At 43.5% G+C, this 22662-nt stretch overlaps 1 protein-coding gene across 7 annotated transcripts in view; it reads right to left on the reverse strand.

The window, feature by feature from the left end:
* LOC129858989 (zinc finger MIZ domain-containing protein 1-like) overlaps nucleotides 1-22662 on the reverse strand; it is a 209539-nt gene that overhangs the window by 50617 nt on the left and 136260 nt on the right. For all 7 annotated transcript variants that reach the window (XM_055928291.1, XM_055928299.1, XM_055928274.1 and 4 more), the window contains one exon: nucleotides 1612-1731. In XM_055928291.1, coding sequence (XP_055784266.1) covers nucleotides 1612-1680 — 69 coding nt within the window. In that variant the 5' untranslated portion in view covers nucleotides 1681-1731. The remainder of the gene's footprint in view (nucleotides 1-1611; nucleotides 1732-22662) is intronic.

Genomic DNA, 22662 nt, shown 5'->3' on the forward strand with positions numbered 1-22662 from the left:
GATGGAGAGGGAGGTAGGGGATAGGGCTAGATGAGTGAGAGAGAAAGGGAGAGGGAAGAGAGATGGAGAGGGAGGTAGGGGATAGGGCTAGATGAGTGAGAGAGAACGGGAGAGGGAAGAGAGATGGAGAGATGGAGAGGGAGGTAGGGAGGTAGGGGATAGGGCTAGATGAGTGAGAGAGAAAGGGAGAGGGAAGAGAGATGGAGAGAGAGGTAGGGGATAGGGCTAGATGAGTGAGAGAGAAAGGGAGAGGGAAGAGAGATGGAGAGATGGAGAGGGAGGTAGGGGATAGGGCTAGATGAGTGAGAGAGAGAGAAAGGGAGAGGAAAGGGAGAGGGAAGAGAGAAGGGAGAGGGAAGAGAAAGGGAGAGGGAAGAGAGATGGAGAGGGAGGGAGGGGATAGGGCTAGATGAGTGAGAGAGAAAGGGAGAGGGAAGAGAGATGGAGAGATGGAGAGGGAGGTAGGGGATAGGGCTAGATGAGTGAGAGAGAACGGGAGAGGGAAGAGAGATGGAGAGATGGAGAGGGAGGTAGGGGATAGGGCTAGATGAGTGAGAAAGGGAGAGGGAAAATAGATAGAGAGATGGAGAGGGAGGTAGGGGATAGGGCTAGATGAGTGAGAAAGGGAGAGGGAAAATAGATGGAGAGATGGAGAGGGAGGTAGGGGATAGGGCTAGATGAGTGGGATAATGACATTATTGCTGGTTGATGTGAGTCAAAGAGCCTACATCTCCAGTGTGAGACGGGTTCATACTGTAGTTGCCACAGAGAAGTCTGTCTGTGTTGTTTTGGGATGTAAAAGGAGAGCAGAGAGAGAGAGAGATGTCTGCAGCATTACAGGCAGACAGACATCAAAGCCTTCCGGTCCTCCACTGAATGTCCATGTTTACCCCGTCTGGGGATCAGGCTGTTCACTACCTGCCTGAGTAGAAAACAGCTCAGCCCTCTGGCCCTTCGCCAGGACCTCAAACCAAAACAATAACCCACCGGCAGCATGTGGGCAGACATCTGTACTCACTCGCTCTTAGGTCTCAGAGCAGAGCTATCTATTACAGAACAAGACGTCAGTGAATCAGGGAGAGAATGAGAGGAAGACAGGAGTTGGAGAGAGATAGAGAGAATGGACGAGACTAAAACAGAGAGAGATCAACTAAAGAATACGTGGAAGAGAGCAGAGAGGAGAGGAGTTTGAGAGAGCAGTCTCTTGCACTTAACAGGGCATCCCTCTCTATCCCTCTCTCTCTCTCTCTTTCTCTCTTGTCTTCTGCTCTCCTCTCTCTCAGCCCCAGTGCAACCTGATCTGTGTAACTGTAGCTAATGGGAAGGCTAACAGATCGCCATATAAGGCTGTATGGTGTGTGTGTGGAGAGAGCAGCTGTAGACTGGAGGAGTCCCTCCTCATCGCATTGGAGAGGATTGACATGAGCAAGGGGCAGTACAGACGTCGGGGATCTACTGTACTTTACAAATAACCTTTGATCCAAGCAATCCTTCTCTTGAAATATCTGCCACTTAGCATGCAGACAACTTGGAGGTAATACACACCGTGAGGGAATTTGATCCCTCCACATGTTGAAGCCACAACATTGGTGCCGGTGGCTTATGTCTCACCTGTTTGATACACAGCAGCCTGTCGTTGGTCTGCTGGATGTGCCGGTCCATCGACGGCAACGCGTTCATCTTGATGACTGCTTCCTGCTTCCTCTAGCCTAACGTGACGCCATCAACACTCTGGAAGACAAAGAGTTCGATTTAATTAGGGACTGAGAGATATACAGCTTGGTTAGGGGACAGGTTGTTTAGAGACAAGAGAGGCAGATATACAGCCTGGTTAGGACATAACATTGTTAGGACAGGAGTCATCTCGGAAATCCAGAACCAAATAAAAATGTTTTGCTAGTTAGCTACTTGATTACTCAATTTGATGTTACTCAGCAATCCAGTGATGTTGGAATATATCCCAGATCATACCATCAAAACAACCCGAGTGTAACCGAGCAAGAAAAAAAGAAGACCATCGACGACAACCATCATCTACATGAACTACTTGTCCAACAAAACTCCTGGCCCCAATTACACATCACTCAGGGGGGAGAAGTCCCCCACAAACCCCTGAGGGACATCACTGTAGCCATTATCTCCCAGTAAAGAGGCAGGCAGCAGCGCACCTCCTGTTCAAGGTTATCAATCCTGTCTGCCCCTCCAGACTGATTTACTAGTACTGTTACTCCTCACAGCAGATAGCACAGCCTCTCTCTCTGTCTCTTTCACTCGTTCTGTCGCTTCCTCTCTCCATCTCTTTCTCTTTTTCTCTCTCTCCTTCTCTCTCTCTCTAGATTTCTCTCTCTCCTTCCCTCTCTCTAGATTTCTCTCTCTCCCCACCTGTATATCCCACCTCTCTTTGTCTTGCTCTCTGTCCCTATCCCTCCCTCTCTCTATCTATCGCCATCCCTCCCTCTCTCTATCTATCGTCATCCCTCGCTCTCCCCTTTCTCCTCCATATCGCTCTTTTCCTCTCTTTCCCTCTAACCCTCTCTTACTACCTCTCCCCCCTCCCTCCCTGTCTATCCCTCTCTCTGTAATTCACGAGGCCATGCGGCTCTAAGAGAGAGGAGAGGATAGATTAGTAGATGTATTGCCGGTAAGTCAGTCACTCCTCCATCCCCATCACTTCCTCCATAACGTTTATCTCCATCACGGCTACAAATTCCTCAATACAAAGAACATAGCGAAATAATCCCCCATGATGCACTGGGGGAGCCGGGGTTCTACAGCGTTGCACAGAGCTGATAAAGGCTTAACTTTAAGAGCCCATGCTGAGAAGGAGAGAGGCATAGGGGGGAGACAGAGCGGGAGAGGTGAGAAGGAGATGGAGGGGAAGAGAGTGAAAATGGAAGGGGAGGATCAGAAAGATGGACAGACTGAGATGGATGGGACGGAGGAAGAAAGGAAAAGGGTGGAAGAGAAGGTGAGGGTGGCAGGGGAGAGAAAGTGAGGGAGGAAAAGAAAGAGGGGGAGAAAGGGAGAAGATATGTTTCTCAGCTCAGGAGCGTTGGGGACTGAATCTTATTGCATTTAAGGCTCGGGAGGAGAAAACACACACACACTCACACACACACACACACACACACCTTTGAGCTTAACGTTCAATAAGCTCAAGGTAAAACTTCAAAGGGACACCTATCGGAGGTAAAATAGTCTATGTGTTTCTAAACCTAGGAGATTAGGGATTACAGGAGTAGAATTACCTGGAATATAGCCCACTAATAGAAGTATATAGTCTACTAAAAGAAGAAAATAGTGAAGTAAAAGCAGAATAGAGTCTACTAAAAGGAGAAAATAGTGAAGTAAAAGCAGAATAGTCTACTAAAAGAAGAAAATAGTGAAGTAAAAGCAGAATAGAGTCTACTAAAAGAAGAAAATAGTGAAGTAAAAGCAGAATAGAGTCTACTAAAAGAAGAAAATAGTGAAGTAAAAGCAGAATAGAGTCTACTAAAAGAAGAAAATAGTGAAGTAAAAGCAGAATAGAGTCTACTAAAAGAAGAAAATAGTGAAGTAAAAGCAGAATAGTCTACTAAAAGAAGAAAATAGTGAAGTAAAAGCAGAATAGAGTCTACTAAAAGAAGAAAATAGTGAAGTAAAAGCAGAATAGAGTCTACTAAAAGGATTGCATTCTCATTGAGAACTCACTTGCTTAGGACATGGGAAAACGTCGGACAAAACACAGAAAACTACAGAGCCATGATCCATATGAACCAAAAAACACGACATCATCTACTGTAACAGTGACTTTTTCACATAAAAGTGCAAAACATACATTGACATTGTTGTAATCACAATAATATAGTATCTAGTCTTATCAGCAAATCAGTGTATTCCACGATATCTGGTGGAAAGACAGTGGAGCAGATCAGCGCTTCAAATCTTGCAAAGGAGTGTCCTCAGAACAGAGCTGTGGCCGCAGTTACACAAAGTGACCAGAAGGTGTCTCCCCACTCTCTCCTACTGCAATACTTGCCAGCCTCCTCACATAACATCACTCTGTCTGCAGACTTTACAAGCGCTACAAATCCCCCCACCGCACCGCAGCCTCTCAGAGCCGCAGCCGCTTAGACCTGCAGCCAGACAGACCTGCAGATCTGGAGACCATTAGTAGGGCACACTCCAACCCTCCTCCCCCAATGCAGCCCATCAGACTTGCAGAATTGAAAACAAGCAAACCTGCAGCCACTCAGACCTACAGCTAGGCAGACCTGCAGTAGATCAGTGCACTACAAGCAGGGGCATACTGACTCCCCAGCCCTCTAACCGCTGCTCCACTGTCTGACCTTGTGGCTATTGATGAACTGTTTCCCCTTCCGACCCCATGCTTTAATGCTGTCCCTCACACCTCCATCACACACCACAAAATCAGGGAGAAAGATAAGGCTGGAGAAAAAGAGATGAAGAGAAATGGAGAGAGAAAGGAAGAGGGCTTCAGCCCCCCCTGAACCTCGCTTTCTCCATCTTCGACTCAACCCCCCTCCCTCCACAACCTCTCTCTGCCTCTCTTTCTCTCCATCTCCCCCCTGTAGGCGATGCCTTTGTTTGTGATCTCTATAGCAGGACCCTCCACGTCTGAGGGAAACCAAGCGAGGTGAAAACAAGGTTCTACATGGGAGGGGAAGAAGAAAGTAAGGAGGGAGGGGGCTGTTTCTGTGATGTAGGTAGGATGTGTTCATTCTGTCTGTCTGACTGTCCAGGCTAACACACCATCATTCTCTCTAACCCTCCTCTCCTATCTTCTTCTCTCTTTTCCTCTCTCTCCTCTCCCTCCCCCCAGAAATATGTTGTGCTGTCATGTACACTCACTGGACAGTTTATTAGGTACAACCATCTCGTACTGGGTCGGACCCCCCTTTGCAACCAGAACACCCTGAATTTTGGGGGGCATTCTACAAGGTGTCGGAAACGTTCCACTGGGATGTTGGTTCCTGTTGAGCCGATGGCGTCACGCAGTTGCTGCAGATTGGACGGCGGTACATTGATGCTGTGAAACAGCCCGTTCCATCTCATCCCATAGATGCTCTATAGGGTTGAGGTCTGGGGACTGTGCAGGTACCTCAAATAAACTGAACTCACTGTCATGTTCCAGGTGATGTTTTTCCACTCCTCAATTGTCCAGTGTTGGTGCCCCCTGGAGCCGCTTCTTCTTGTTTTTAGCTGATAGGAGTGGAACTCGTTGCGACTCAATCCGTGACAAGGATCAACGAGGTGTGCTCTGAGATGCTGTTCTGCACACCACTGTTGTACTGCAGTTATTCGTCTGTCAGCCTGCACGATTCTTGCCTTTCTCCTTCGACCTCTCATCAACAGGACTGCCACTGACTGGATGTTTTTTGTTTGTCGCACCGTTCTCTGTAAACCCTAGACACTGTCGTGCACGAAAAGCCCAGCCATTTCTCAGATACTCAAAGCCGCTTAGGTCACTCGTTTTGCCCATTCTAACGGTTAATCAAACAGTAACTGAATGCCTCAATCATATAACACTCTCTGTAGGAGCAATCCATTATCGTGAAAGGGGTAGTGTACCTAATATACTGGCCAGTGTGTACACCAGATAGGTGCAGTGGAATGTGTTGTTTTACAGGGTCAGACATAGTAGTACAGCACCCCTAGAGCAAATTTGTGTTAAGTGCCTTGATCAAGGGCTTAGACAGACTCTTCACCTTGGGTATTCGAACCAGCAACCTTTCGGTTACTGGCCCAACTCTCTAACCACTAGGCTACCTACCACCCGCTCCTCTTCCCTCCCAGACTAAGAAGGACAGAAAAAACATGGGTTAAATAACTCAGCACAAACACAGCTAGCTACACTCCATGTCCTCACTATCAAAATAACACTGAGAAATAATGGTCCACCATCTGATCTCAGATACTTTTTTTCAGGGTACATTGATTTAGTCCCAAAATGTGTTTCACACTGTGTGTGTGTGTGTGTGTGTGTGTGTGTGTGTGTGTGTGTGTGTGTGTGTGTGTGTGTGTGTGTGTGTGTGTGTGTGTGTGTGTGTGTGTGTGTGTGTGTGTGTGTGTGTGTGTGTGTGTGTGTGTGTGTGTGTGTGTGTGTGTGTTCACTGAGGAGCTGTCTCCTCAATAACCTCATCAGCTAGGTCGAGTTCAACTTACCAGGCTTACACAAACACACACACCAACATGTTCACACACACAATATGTTGTGCATATTACAAGCCTTGAAAGCAACAGGAAGCGGATGTGAATCATAATAACTTAACAAACCAGAAAACCCCACCAATACTGTAGTGAAGCTACTAGAAACACACCCACACACACCCCAAAACACAAAGACCTCCCCCCCCCACACACACACACCCCAAAACACGAAGACCTTCCCCACACACACACAAAATCACCATACCCCCACACACAAAATCACCTCCAACCCACACATACCCCCACACACAAAATCACCCCCCAACACACGCATACCCCCACACACAAAGACAAACCCCACCACCACCCCCACACACACACACACACACACACACACACACACACACACACACACACACACACACACACACACACACACACACACACACACACACACACACACACACACACTGGCAAAGTGAAATTTGTTTATATATCACCAAAATGCAAAATTTTATTTTTTGTTGCTTTTTGGTCTTAATTTAAGGTTAGACATACGTTTAACAGTGTGGTTAAGGTTAGGCATGTGTTTAACAGTGTGGTTAAGGTTAGGCATACGTTTAACAGTGTGGTTAAGGTCAGACATACGTTTAACAGTGTGGTTAAGGTTAGACATACGTTTAACAGTGTGGTTAAGGTTAGACATACGTTTAACAGTGTGGTTAAGGTTACACATACGTTTAACAGTGTGGTTAAGGTTAGACATACGTTTAACAGTGTGGTTAAGGTCAGGCATACGTTTAACAGTGTGGTTAAGGTTAGACATACGTTTAACAGTGTGGTTAAGGTTACGCATACGTTTAACAGTGTGGTTAAGGTCAGACATACGTTTAACAGTGTGGTTAAGGTTAGACATACGTTTAACAGTGTGGTTAAGGTCAGACATACGTTTAACAGTGTGGTTAAGGTTACGCATACGTTTAACAGTGTGGTTAAGGTCAGGCATACGTTTAGCAGTGTGGTTAAGGTTACGCATACGTTTAACAGTGTGGTTAATGTCAGGCATACGTTTAGCAGTGTGGTTAAGGTTAGACATACGTTTAACAGTGTGGTTAAGGTTACGCATACGTTTAACAGTGTGGTTAAGGTTAGACATACGTTTAACAGTGTGGTTAAGGTTAGACATACGTTTAACAGTGTGGTTAAGGGTACGCATACGTTTAACAGTGTGGTTAAGGTTAGACATACGTTTAACAGTGTGGTTAAGGTTAGACATACGTTTAACAGTGTGGTTAAGGTCAGGCATACGTTTAGCAGTATGGTTAAGGTTAGACATACGTTTAACAGTGTGGTTAAGGGTACGCATACGTTTAACAGTGTGGTTAAGGTTAGACATACGTTTAACAGTGTGGTTAAGGTTAGGCATGTGTTTAACAGTGTGGTTAAGGTTAGGCATGTGTTTAACAGTGTGGTTAAGGTTAGACATACGTTTAACAGTGTGGTTAAGGTTACGCATACGTTTAACAGTGTGGTTAAGGTTAGACATACGTTTAACAGTGTGGTTAAGGTTAGACATATGTTTAACAGTGTGGTTAAGGTTAGACATACGTTTAACAGTGTGGTTAAGGTTACGCATACGTTTAACAGTGTGGTTAAGGTTAGACATACGTTTAACAGTGTGGTTAAGGTTAGACATACGTTTAACAGTATGGTTAAGGTTAGGCATGTGTTTAACAGTGTGGTTAAGGTTAGACATATGTTTAACAGTGTGGTTAAGGTTACGCATACGTTTAACAGTGTGGTTAAGGTTAGACATACGTTTAACAGTGTGGTTAAGGTTAGACATACGTTTAACAGTATGGTTAAGGTTAGACATACGTTTAACAGTGTGGTTAAGGTTAGACATACGTTTAACAGTGTGGTTAAGGTTAGACATACGTTTAACAGTGTGGTTAAGGTTAGACATACGTTTAACAGTGTGGTTAAGGTTAGACATACGTTTAACAGTATGGTTAAGGTTAGACATACGTTTAACAGTGTGGTTAAGGTTAGACATACGTTTAACAGTGTGGTTAAGGTTAGACATACGTTTAACAGTATGGTTAAGGTTAGACATACGTTTAACAGTGTGGTTAAGGTTAGACATACGTTTAACAGTGTGGTTAAGGGTACGCATACGTTTAACAGTGTGGTTAAGGTTAGACATACGTTTAACAGTGTGGTTAAGGTTAGGCATGTGTTTAACAGTGTGGTTAAGGTTAGACATACGTTTAACAGTGTGGTTAAGGTTAGACATACGTTTAACAGTGTGGTTAAGGTTAGGCATGTGTTTAACAGTGTGGTTAAGGTTAGACATACGTTTAACAGTGTGGTTAAGGTTAGGCATGTGTTTAACAGTGTGGTTAAGGTTAGGCATACGTTTAACAGTGTGGTTAAGGTCAGGCATACGTTTAACAGTGTGGTTAAGGTTAGACATACGTTTAACAGTGTGGTTAAGGTTAGACATACGTTTAGCAGTGTGGTTAAGGTCAGGCATACGTTTAACAGTGTGGTTAAGGTTAGGCATACGTTTAACAGTGTGGTTAAGGTCAGGCATACGTTTAACAGTGTGGTTAAGGTTAGACATACGTTTAACAGTGTGGTTAAGGTTAGACATACGTTTAACAGTGTGGTTAAGGTTAGGCATACGTTTAACAGTGTGGTTAAGGTCAGACATACGTTTAACAGTGTGGTTAAGGTTACGCATACGTTTAACAGTGTGGTTAAGGTCAGGCATACGTTTAACAGTGTGGTTAAGGTCAGGCATACGTTTAACAGTGTGGTTAAGGTTACGCATACGTTTAACAGTGTGGTTAAGGTCAGGCATACGTTTAACAGTGTGGTTAAGGTTACGCATACGTTTAACAGTGTGGTTAAGGTTAGACATACGTTTAGCAGTATGGTTAAGGTTAGACATACGTTTAACAGTGTGGTTAAGGTTAGACATACGTTTAACAGTGTGGTTAAGGTTAGACATACGTTTAACAGTGTGGTTAAGGTTAGACATACGTTTAACAGTGTGGTTAAGGTTAGACATACGTTTAACAGTGTGGTTAAGGTCAGGCATACGTTTAACAGTGTGGTTAAGGTCAGGCATACGTTTAACAGTGTGGTTAAGGTTAGACATACGTTTAACAGTGTGGTTAAGGTTAGACATACGTTTAGCAGTGTGGTTAAGGTCAGGCATACGTTTAACAGTGTGGTTAAGGTTAGGCATACGTTTAACAGTGTGGTTAAGGTCAGGCATACGTTTAACAGTGTGGTTAAGGTTAGACATACGTTTAACAGTGTGGTTAAGGTTAGACATACGTTTAACAGTGTGGTTAAGGTTAGGCATACGTTTAACAGTGTGGTTAAGGTCAGACATACGTTTAACAGTGTGGTTAAGGTTACGCATACGTTTAACAGTGTGGTTAAGGTCAGGCATACGTTTAACAGTGTGGTTAAGGTCAGACATACGTTTAACAGTGTGGTTAAGGTCAGGCATACGTTTAACAGTGTGGTTAAGGTCAGGCATACGTTTAACAGTGTGGTTAAGGTTAGACATACGTTTAACAGTGTGGTTAAGGTCAGGCATACGTTTAACAGTGTGGTTAAGGTCAGGCATACGTTTAACAGTGTGGTTAAGGTTAGACATACGTTTAACAGTGTGGTTAAGGTTAGACATACGTTTAACAGTGTGGTTAAGGTTAGGCATACGTTTAACAGTGTGGTTAAGGTCAGACATACGTTTAACAGTGTGGTTAAGGTTACGCATACGTTTAACAGTGTGGTTAAGGTCAGGCATACGTTTAACAGTGTGGTTAAGGTTAGACATACGTTTAACAGTGTGGTTAAGGTCAGGCATACGTTTAACAGTGTGGTTAAGGTCAGGCATACGTTTAACAGTGTGGTTAAGGTTAGACATACGTTTAACAGTGTGGTTAAGGTTACGCATACGTTTAACAGTGTGGTTAAGGTTAGACATACGTTTAGCAGTATGGTTAAGGTTAGACATACGTTTAACAGTGTGGTTAAGGTTAGACATACGTTTAACAGTGTGGTTAAGGTTAGGCATACGTTTAACAGTGTGGTTAAGGTTAGACATACGTTTAGCAGTATGGTTAAGGTTAGACATACGTTTAACAGTGTGGTTAAGGTTAGGCATACGTTTAACAGTGTGGTTAAGGTCAGACATACGTTTAACAGTGTGGTTAAGGTTAGACATACGTTTAACAGTGTGGTTAAGGTTAGACATACGTTTAACAGTGTGGTTAAGGTTACACATACGTTTAACAGTGTGGTTAAGGTTAGACATACGTTTAACAGTGTGGTTAAGGTCAGGCATACGTTTAACAGTGTGGTTAAGGTTAGACATACGTTTAACAGTGTGGTTAAGGTTACGCATACGTTTAACAGTGTGGTTAAGGTCAGACATACGTTTAACAGTGTGGTTAAGGTTAGACATACGTTTAACAGTGTGGTTAAGGTCAGACATACGTTTAACAGTGTGGTTAAGGTTACGCATACGTTTAACAGTGTGGTTAAGGTCAGGCATACGTTTAGCAGTGTGGTTAAGGTTACGCATACGTTTAACAGTGTGGTTAATGTCAGGCATACGTTTAGCAGTGTGGTTAAGGTTAGACATACGTTTAACAGTGTGGTTAAGGTTACGCATACGTTTAACAGTGTGGTTAAGGTTAGACATACGTTTAACAGTGTGGTTAAGGTTAGACATACGTTTAACAGTGTGGTTAAGGGTACGCATACGTTTAACAGTGTGGTTAAGGTTAGACATACGTTTAACAGTGTGGTTAAGGTTAGACATACGTTTAACAGTGTGGTTAAGGTCAGGCATACGTTTAGCAGTATGGTTAAGGTTAGACATACGTTTAACAGTGTGGTTAAGGGTACGCATACGTTTAACAGTGTGGTTAAGGTTAGACATACGTTTAACAGTGTGGTTAAGGTTAGGCATGTGTTTAACAGTGTGGTTAAGGTTAGGCATGTGTTTAACAGTGTGGTTAAGGTTAGACATACGTTTAACAGTGTGGTTAAGGTTACGCATACGTTTAACAGTGTGGTTAAGGTTAGACATACGTTTAACAGTGTGGTTAAGGTTAGACATATGTTTAACAGTGTGGTTAAGGTTAGACATACGTTTAACAGTGTGGTTAAGGTTACGCATACGTTTAACAGTGTGGTTAAGGTTAGACATACGTTTAACAGTGTGGTTAAGGTTAGACATACGTTTAACAGTATGGTTAAGGTTAGGCATGTGTTTAACAGTGTGGTTAAGGTTAGACATATGTTTAACAGTGTGGTTAAGGTTACGCATACGTTTAACAGTGTGGTTAAGGTTAGACATACGTTTAACAGTGTGGTTAAGGTTAGACATACGTTTAACAGTATGGTTAAGGTTAGACATACGTTTAACAGTGTGGTTAAGGTTAGACATACGTTTAACAGTGTGGTTAAGGTTAGACATACGTTTAACAGTGTGGTTAAGGTTAGACATACGTTTAACAGTGTGGTTAAGGTTAGACATACGTTTAACAGTATGGTTAAGGTTAGACATACGTTTAACAGTGTGGTTAAGGTTAGACATACGTTTAACAGTGTGGTTAAGGTTAGACATACGTTTAACAGTATGGTTAAGGTTAGACATACGTTTAACAGTGTGGTTAAGGTTAGACATACGTTTAACAGTGTGGTTAAGGGTACGCATACGTTTAACAGTGTGGTTAAGGTTAGACATACGTTTAACAGTGTGGTTAAGGTTAGGCATGTGTTTAACAGTGTGGTTAAGGTTAGACATACGTTTAACAGTGTGGTTAAGGTTAGACATACGTTTAACAGTGTGGTTAAGGTTAGGCATGTGTTTAACAGTGTGGTTAAGGTTAGACATACGTTTAACAGTGTGGTTAAGGTTAGGCATGTGTTTAACAGTGTGGTTAAGGTTAGGCATACGTTTAACAGTGTGGTTAAGGTCAGGCATACGTTTAACAGTGTGGTTAAGGTTAGACATACGTTTAACAGTGTGGTTAAGGTTAGACATACGTTTAGCAGTGTGGTTAAGGTCAGGCATACGTTTAACAGTGTGGTTAAGGTTAGGCATACGTTTAACAGTGTGGTTAAGGTCAGGCATACGTTTAACAGTGTGGTTAAGGTTAGACATACGTTTAACAGTGTGGTTAAGGTTAGACATACGTTTAACAGTGTGGTTAAGGTTAGGCATACGTTTAACAGTGTGGTTAAGGTCAGACATACGTTTAACAGTGTGGTTAAGGTTACGCATACGTTTAACAGTGTGGTTAAGGTCAGGCATACGTTTAACAGTGTGGTTAAGGTCAGGCATACGTTTAACAGTGTGGTTAAGGTTACGCATACGTTTAACAGTGTGGTTAAGGTCAGGCATACGTTTAACAGTGTGGTTAAGGTTACGCATACGTTTAACAGTGTGGTTAAGGTTAGACATACGTTTAGCAGTATGGTTAAGGTTAGACATACGTTTAACAGTGTGGTTAAGGTTAGACATACGTTTAACAGTGTGGTTAAGGTTAGACATACGTTTAACAGTGTGGTTAAGGTTAGACATACGTTTAACAGTGTGGTTAAGGTTAGACATACGTTTAACAGTGTGGTTAAGGTCAGGCATACGTTTAACAGTGTGGTTAAGGTCAGGCATACGTTTAACAGTGTGGTTAAGGTTAGACATACGTTTAACAGTGTGGTTAAGGTTAGACATACGTTTAGCAGTGTGGTTAAGGTCAGGCATACGTTTAACAGTGTGGTTAAGGTTAGGCATACGTTTAACAGTGTGGTTAAGGTCAGGCATACGTTTAACAGTGTGGTTAAGGTTAGACATACGTTTAACAGTGTGGTTAAGGTTAGACATACGTTTAACAGTGTGGTTAAGGTTAGGCATACGTTTAACAGTGTGGTTAAGGTCAGACATACGTTTAACAGTGTGGTTAAGGTTACGCATACGTTTAACAGTGTGGTTAAGGTCAGGCATACGTTTAACAGTGTGGTTAAGGTCAGACATACGTTTAACAGTGTGGTTAAGGTCAGGCATACGTTTAACAGTGTGGTTAAGGTCAGGCATACGTTTAACAGTGTGGTTAAGGTTAGACATACGTTTAACAGTGTGGTTAAGGTCAGGCATACGTTTAACAGTGTGGTTAAGGTCAGGCATACGTTTAACAGTGTGGTTAAGGTTAGACATACGTTTAACAGTGTGGTTAAGGTTAGACATACGTTTAACAGTGTGGTTAAGGTTAGGCATACGTTTAACAGTGTGGTTAAGGTCAGACATACGTTTAACAGTGTGGTTAAGGTTACGCATACGTTTAACAGTGTGGTTAAGGTCAGGCATACGTTTAACAGTGTGGTTAAGGTTAGACATACGTTTAACAGTGTGGTTAAGGTCAGGCATACGTTTAACAGTGTGGTTAAGGTCAGGCATACGTTTAACAGTGTGGTTAAGGTTAGACATACGTTTAACAGTGTGGTTAAGGTTACGCATACGTTTAACAGTGTGGTTAAGGTTAGACATACGTTTAGCAGTATGGTTAAGGTTAGACATACGTTTAACAGTGTGGTTAAGGTTAGACATACGTTTAACAGTGTGGTTAAGGTTAGGCATACGTTTAACAGTGTGGTTAAGGTTAGACATACGTTTAGCAGTATGGTTAAGGTTAGACATACGTTTAACAGTGTGGTTAAGGTTAGACATACGTTTAACAGTGTGGTTAAGGTTAGACATACGTTTAACAGTGTGGTTAAGGTTAGACATACGTTTAACAGTGTGGTTAAGGTTACGCATACGTTTAACAGTGTGGTTAAGGTCAGGCATACGTTTAACAGTGTGGTTAAGGTTAGACATACGTTTAACAGTGTGGTTAAGGTTAGACATACGTTTAGCAGTGTGGTTAAGGTCAGGCATACGTTTAACAGTGTGGTTAAGGTTAGGCATACGTTTAACAGTGTGGTTAAGGTCAGGCATACGTTTAACAGTGTGGTTAAGGTCAGGCATACGTTTAACAGTGTGGTTAAGGTCACGCATACGTTTAACAGTGTGGTTAAGGTCACGCATACGTTTAACAGTGTGGTTAAGGTTACGCATACGTTTAACAGTGTGGTTAAGGTTAGACATACGTTTAGCAGTATGGTTAAGGTTAGACATACGTTTAACAGTGTGGTTAAGGTTAGACATACGTTTAACAGTGTGGTTAAGGTTAGACATACGTTTAACAGTGTGGTTAAGGTTAGACATACGTTTAACAGTGTGGTTAAGGTTAGACATACGTTTAACAGTGTGGTTAAGGTTAGACATACGTTTAACAGTGTGGTTAAGGTTAGACATACGTTTAACAGTGTGGTTAAGGTTAGACATACGTTTAACAGTGTGGTTAAGGTTAGACATACGTTTAACAGTGTGGTTAAGGGTACGCATACGTTTAACAGTGTGGTTAAGGGTACGCATACGTTTAACAGTGTGGTTAAGGTTAGACATACGTTTAACAGTGTGGTTAAGGTTAGACATACGTTTAACAGTGTGGTTAAGGTCAGGCATACGTTTAACAGTGTGGTTAAGGTTAGACATACGTTTAACAGTGTGGTTAAGGTTAGACATACGTTTAACAGTGTGGTTAAGGTCAGACATACGTTTAACAGTGTGGTTAAGGTTACGCATACGTTTAACAGTGTGGTTAAGGTCAGGCATACGTTTAACAGTGTGGTTAAGGTCAGGCATACGTTTAACAGTGTGGTTAAGGTTAGACATACGTTTAACAGTGTGGTTAAGGTTAGACATATGTTTAACAGTGTGGTTAAGGTTACGCATACGTTTAACAGTGTGGTTAAGGTCAGGCATACGTTTAGCAGTATGGTTAAGGTTAGACATACGTTTAACAGTGTGGTTAAGGTTACGCATACGTTTAACAGTGTGGTTAAGGTTAGACATACGTTTAACAGTGTGGTTAAGGTTAGGCATGTGTTTAACAGTGTGGTTAAGGTTAGACATACGTTTAACAGTGTGGTTAAGGTTAGACATATGTTTAACAGTGTGGTTAAGGTTACGCATACGTTTAACAGTGTGGTTAAGGTCAGGCATACGTTTAGCAGTATGGTTAAGGTTAGACATACGTTTAACAGTGTGGTTAAGGTTACGCATACGTTTAACAGTGTGGTTAAGGTCAGGCATACGTTTAACAGTGTGGTTAAGGTCAGGCATACGTTTAACAGTGTGGTTAAGGTTAGGCATACGTTTAGCAGTATGGTTAAGGTTAGACATACGTTTAACAGTGTGGTTAAGGTTACGCATACGTTTAACAGTGTGGTTAAGGTTACAACGTACCCAAACCGGCCAATCGTGCGCAAATTGATTTTGTCCACCCACACCAAACGCGATCACGACACGCTGGTTAAAATATCAAAACAAACTCTGAACCAATTATATTAATTTTGGGACAGGTCGAAAAGCATTAAACATTTATGGTAATTTAGCTAGCTTGCAGTTGCTAGCTAATTTGTCATATTTATCTAGCTTGCAGTTGCTAACTAATTTGTCATATTTATTTAGTTTGCTGTTGCTAGCTAATTTGTCCTGGGATATAAACGTTGAGTTGTTATTTGACCTAAAATACACAAGGTCCTCTACTCTGACAATTAATCCACACATAAAATGGTCAACTGAATCATTTCTAGTCATCTCTCCTCCTTCCAGGCTTTTTCTTTGGACTTTAAATGGCAATTGGCATCTAACTTTCATAGTTACCGCGACGACCGACCACACTCAGATCCTCTTTCAATCATGGGTATCTGCTTCTATAAACCAATGAGAAGATGGGAGAGGCAGGACTTCAGCGTCAGAAATATAGCTGACTTCTTTTTTAGCGTTTGGCAACGCAGACGTTCGTTGGCGCGCGCCAGCAGTGTGGGTGCAATAATTGAATAACATGTATGTTTAAATTTAGCAGTGTGGTTAAGGTTAGGCATGTGTTTAACAGTGTGGTTAAGGTTAGGCATGTGTTTAACAGTGTGGTTAAGGTTAGGCATGTGTTTAACAGTGTGGTTAAGGTTAGGCATGTGTTTAACAGTGTGGTTAAGGTTAGGCATGTGTTTAACAGTGTGGTTAAGGTTAGGGCTAAGGTTAGGTGTCAAATCAGATTGTATGACTTTGTAACTGTGCCAGCTAGTGACTACCCTGCAGAGCTTCCTCCAGTATATGAGTCATCACACACACACACACACACACACACACACACACACACACACACACACACACACACACACACACACACACACACACACACACACACACACACACACTTTACCCTGCAATGAGCACAACAACCCAAGGGGTAGTGGGGCAAAAAATTACTGCTCTGACACAATCTCAGTAATAAGAAATCACTGGAGTATGGCAGGGGCCAAGAGAGGCCAGCAACACTGCAGAGAGAAGGGACATTATGTCTTTATAATATCACACACACACACACACACACACACACACACCCACACACACACACACGCACACACACACACACACACACACAAGTGATTTCTTATTTCCAGTGTAAATGTGAGAAAAGACCCAGAGAGTCTGGGCCCAGTAGGAGTGCTGATCAAGGAGTCAGTTTTGCCTTTGAGATCATAATGCTGATCCTAGATCAGTTTGCATAGTCCCATTGGTCTGGCGAGCACATTGATAGAGACTGCATTATTTACAAGTTTGAGTGAGAGGAGTGAAGCTACAGTATCACTACTACTCTCTAGTCAGAGAGGGAGAGAGAGAGAGAGAGAGAGATAGCGAGAGAGAGAGAGATAGCGAGAGAGAGAGAGAGAGGTGGGAGAACAGGTGGAGAAGAGAAGGTACTCTGCTACTCTCTGTTCATCTCTGAATGTGTTGTATCCCTCAGCAGTCTATACAGCAACATTCCCCTCTTCTCTCGTTCCTCTAAGCCCTGCCACGCTCCATCTCGCTCTCCATCCCTCCCTCCTTTCCCCAACCCTGTGAGTGAGCAGCCATAACAGCCAGTGGAATGGATTAATGTGCTCTAATGTAGTTTGGGCTGCAGCAAGGCACAGAGTGACTCTCTCTCTCTTTATTCTCTTCTCTCTCTGTTCTCCCTCTCCCTCTCACTTTCTCTGGCTCTCTCTGCAGTCATGTGTATCCAAACAAGCCAATCCAGACCACTTAGCTGAGCTGGCCTCTTTCCCTCTCTCTTCAGCTCACACACACACACACACACACACACACACACACACACACACACACACACACACACACACACACACACACACACACACACACACACACACACACACACACACACACACACACACACACACAACACAACACAACACACACACAGACACAGACACAGACACACACACACACACTTCATAAACCTCTGCATTTACCCCAGTCATAGACTGCAAAAATGTAATACCTCTGACAAAAAGGTAAACAATACCAATATTGCTATACCACAAAATAACAACTCATGCTGCTATTTTCTTACCTCATGTTTTCATATGATGACCAGTGCTGTAATGTCCAGCTATGTGACACCCAGCACTGCAATGCAGCCAGCTGGGTCTGATGCTATCTGATAGTTGTTGGCTGGCTATAAATATGGACAGAGATTTAGGACAGAGCAGTACACACGCACGCATGCACACGCACCACACACAAACAGCATACCAGGTATGTGCCACCAGATACCTAAGGGACTATGGGGCCATACCATCAGTGTGTGAAACATTGAATAAGATAGAAGAGCATTGAGTACTGCATGTGCTGAGAGTAGGGGACAGGCTCGTTGGTGTGTGAGTTCTTGCACACGTGTGTGTGTGTGTGTGTGTGTGTGTGTGTGTGTGTGTGTGTGTGTGTGTGTGTGTGTGTGTGTGTGTGTGTGTGTGTGTGTGTGTGTGTGTGTGTGTGTGGTTTTTTATACTTTGATTTTATTATACTTTTTCAAAACAATTCAACCATAACCATGTGTGTGTGTTTAAGTGCCTTCCCTGCCACAGAAGACCAATGCAGAATTACAAAACCAGGTCTTCCATGAGTTGGACTCCACTTAGGAATCACATGACAGTTGATGAAGCCATAGAAACGTATTCTTTAGAATGTTCCTGTGTTCTAGTAATGTAGAACTATAAATAACTGCTGATGGAGATTGTCTTCCTGGCAGACTCCAGACTAAAAGTGAGGATTCCATTGAACATGTGATAGCACATGACTTGTTGTCCCACTGAACTAGGCTGTGAGGGTGGAGAATACAATAGAGGCCAATGTTACATATCCTATAATAACCCACGTACTGGACGACAGTTACAAACCATGCCGGTATGGAGGAGAGGATGTACAAGTAACCTTCTAATTAGCCGAGGCCGAGAGGATAGAAGAGGAGACAGGGAGAGAGGAGAGTGTGTAATGTGATTGATGGCTAGGGCTGGGAGGTCAGAGTAAGGCTAACCTAGAGGGCTTCTCTCCAACAGGACGGTTAGTTCACACACACACAGTCTGTGATTGCTGAATGGGTAAGCTGGGAAATACCATGTCCTTCAGTTTTAGCATTACCAAACTGCTGACCCAACAGCAATCATACACCCTTTGACAGAGAGAGAGAGAGAGAGAGAGAGGAGAGAAGAGGAGAGGAGAGGAGAGGAGAGGAGAGGAGAGGAGAGGAGAGGAGAGGAGAGGAGGTAACTTCCACAATCTGAGAGACAAGGCAAGAACGGCAACAGCAACATAAAATTCGACAACCCAATTAGGATATGGCAAAAAATACTTGAATCAGTTATTAATCCCATTGCCATTTATGGTTGTGAGATCTGGGGTCCGCTCACCGACCAAGGACTCACAAAATGAGACAAACACCAAGTTGAGACCCTGCATGCTGAATTCTGCGAAAACATCCTCCGCATACAACGTAAAACACCAAATAATGCATGCAGAGCAGAATTAAGACCATACCCGGTAATTATCAACACCCAGAAAAGAGCTGTTAAATTCTACAACCACCTAAAAGAAAGCCATTCCCAAACCTTCCATAACAAAGCCATCACCTACAGAGAGATGAACCTGGAGAAGAGTCCCCTTAGCAAGCTGGTCCTGGGGCTCTGTTCACAAACACAAACAGACACCACAGAGCCCCAAAACAGCAACACAATTAGAACCAACCAAATCATGAGAAAACAAAAAGATAATTACTTGATACATTGGAAAGAATTAACCAAAAAACTGAGCAAATTGGAATATTTGGTTCTAAACAGAGAGTACACAGTGGCAGAATACCTGACAACTGTGACTGACCCAAACCTAAGGAAAGCTTTGACTACGTACAGACTCAGTGGGCATTGCTTTGCTATTGAGAAAGTCGGACGTAGGCGGACCTGGCTCTCAAGAGAAGACAGGCTATGTGCACACTGCCCACAAAATGAGGTGAAAAATAAACTGCACTTCCTAACCTGCAGCCAAATGTATGACCATATTAGAGACACATATTTCCCTGAGATTAAACAGACTCACAAAGAATTTGAAAACCAAACCACTTTTAATAAACTCCCCTATCTACACTCTTAGAAAAAAAGGTGCCTTTTAGAACCTTAAAGGGTTCTTTGGCTGTTCCCATAGGATAACCTTTTGAAGAACCCTTTGTGGTTGCAGGTAGAACCCTTTTGGCCTCTTTGCAGAACCTTTTGTACAGAGGGGTTCCACTTAGAATGACATTTTTTTGTTTTTACCTGGAACCAAAAAGGGTTCCACTATGGGGACAGCTGAAGAACCCTTTTGGAACCCTTTTTTCCCTAAGAGTGTGTGAGGTGAAATACCACAGTGTGCCATCACTTTTGTACTTCAATTATTTGCACATTGCTACAACACTGTACATAGCTGTACATAGCCATAATATACGACTTTAAATGAGAGAGAAAGGCCTGCTCAGCGTGTGCACAGTGTGTAATTACTGTACGTCTGTTGTACAGAACATTCATCTCTGTGGAAGACACGCGGCAAGGCGAACCCAGACCCGTATCGAAGTATACTGTTAATGCCAGACTACCGGATTCATTGACTCACATGATGTACACAACACGCATACTGAACATACAGCACACGGACACAAACACACATATACACACACACACAAAGTGTGCACGCAAACTGTGCTTTAGATGCACTTATGTAGCTAATCACCATACAATAACTGTGCTGTTGCAGAAAAGGTAGGGGGCAATTACAAATGTGTCTGTGTGTGTCTGTGTGTGTGACACACAGTCAGGGCTGGAGAAGTATGCAATGCTGCTAAGTGGCTCTCTCCATTGAGGGTTGTGGCTTCCCTCTGTGTATGGTAGTGTGTGTGTTCACAGGAACTAGTGTGTATAAACAGCAGCTTGCTGGGCGTTGCTGGGAGAGGCTTCAGGCCAGTGTGTGTGTGTGTGTGTGTGTGTGTGTGTGTGTGTGTGTGTGTGTGTGTGTGTGTGTGTGTGTGTGTGTGTGTGTGTGTGTGTGTGTGTGTGTGTGTGTGTGTGTGTGTGTGTGTGTGTATGTGTGTGTGTGTGTATGTGTGTGTGTGTGTCCTAAGAGAAACTGTGTGGAGAACATGTACTATGTATGGATGGGAGCAATCGTAACCCTGTGTCTACTAAACAACCAGTCCCTCACACACACACACACACACACACACACCCCCACACACACACACACACACACACACACACACAAACACAAACAGTCAGTTTAGTCGTAGTACCTCTGAGTTATATCTGGGTGCTAGCAGGCAAGCTGTAGTAAGACACTAAAGACAGCTTCTCTGAGATGTTGTCTGCTTCACAAATGGCACAATATTTCCCTATCAAGTGCACTACTTTTGGCCAGAGCCAAATGGGAATATGGTGTCATTTGGGACACAGTGTGAACCCTCCATCTCTGAAGTCTCTTGATATGAATCAGGAGTCTGAACTGCAGTCAGAGAACCACTAACTGGTTATGCTCATTGTCTGTCTCTGCTGGAAATACACGCTCTGCCCAGACACTCTGCACCCTGATCTCTCTCTGTTTGTGTCTGTTTGTCTGTCTCTCGGTCCTCCTTCTCGCTTCCTCACACTCTTCTCATTCTCTCCATTCCCCATTCCTCTCATTTCCATCTGTCCCTCACTCTATCCATCCCTGTTCCCCTTCTCTCTCTCTGTCCCCCCCATCCTACCTCTCTCCTCCCTCTTCCCTCTATTCTCTCCATTCGCCTGGCCCTAAACCTCAGCCCCTGGGCCTCTCCTAGCTGCTCACTCAGATGGCTGTTACCATGACAACGCCAGTCTTTCAGCGAGAGCCAGGGCAAAATAATGAAGACAATGTGTTTTCCATTTAGATGAGTTTTCTGGCGCGCCACGCCAGCCGTAGAGGGAGAGATACGGAGTGTCCATCTTGCCTCGGCGGCTTTCACTGCAGAGGAAATGTAATAAGGGACTCCATCCCTCCTCCTCTTTATCCCTCTCCTTCTCCCTTGCTCTCCCTCTCACACAATATCACACACACACCACACAGACATTACAGTCCTCTGTAAGCCAAATGGGTGGTTCCCTGAGCAGCACACTCATATATGGCTGTGGAACAGTTCGATTGGGAGTGGACGGCTGGGAGTCTGGTAGGTAACAGAGGCAAAGACAAGGAGGTAAGGGGACATTTGTAACAGACTGTGACTGTGTGTGTGTGTGTGTGTGTGTGTGTGTGTGTGTGTGTGTGTGTGTGTGTGTGTGTGTGTGTGTGTGTGTGTGTGTGTGTGTGTGTGTGTGTGTGTGTGTGTGTGTGTGTGTGTGTGTGTGTGTGTGTGTTAGATTGGGAGTGGAAGGCTGTATCTGGCAGGTAAAGGAGGCAGAGACATCTACGGTTAACTCACTGTAACACAGAGGAAGCTGCAACCCAAGCCTTTCTGAAAGGGCAAAACCAATAATATGTAATGTATAATACTGAGAAGCCATCTCTCCCAGTTCATCTACAGGTCACATGGGATGTGTATCGAATGGTACCCTATGTCCTAAATAGTGCGCTACTTTTCACCAGGGCTTCGGTCAAAAGTAGTGCACTAAAAATAGAATAGGGTTCCATTTGGGACACAACCATGGTTTATGGGGACATGTTGGGCTTAGCAGGCCTCTCTCTCTCTCTCTCTCTCTCTCTCTCTACATCTCTACCTCCCTCCCTTTACCAGAGACCACAGAGGAAGTGTGTTTGTGTGTGTGTATGTTTTAGCACTGCTGCTACACAACACTAACAACCCCCTACACAGGGTCAACTACCTCACTGAGCAAGAGAGGGATGGGGTGTGATGGGCAAAAGAGAGAAAGAGAGGGAGAGTCAGATAGAGAGAGAGGGAAAAAGGGAGGGAGGGAGGGTGGTATGCAGAGGGAGAGTCAGAGAGAGAGGGAAGCGAGACAGGAAGACTGTGCGTGTGCAGGGACGAGAGGGGGAAAAGGAGAGGA

This window comes from Salvelinus fontinalis, chromosome 1 (assembly GCF_029448725.1).
Source record: "Salvelinus fontinalis isolate EN_2023a chromosome 1, ASM2944872v1, whole genome shotgun sequence".
Taxonomy (NCBI): Eukaryota; Metazoa; Chordata; class Actinopteri; order Salmoniformes; family Salmonidae; genus Salvelinus; species Salvelinus fontinalis.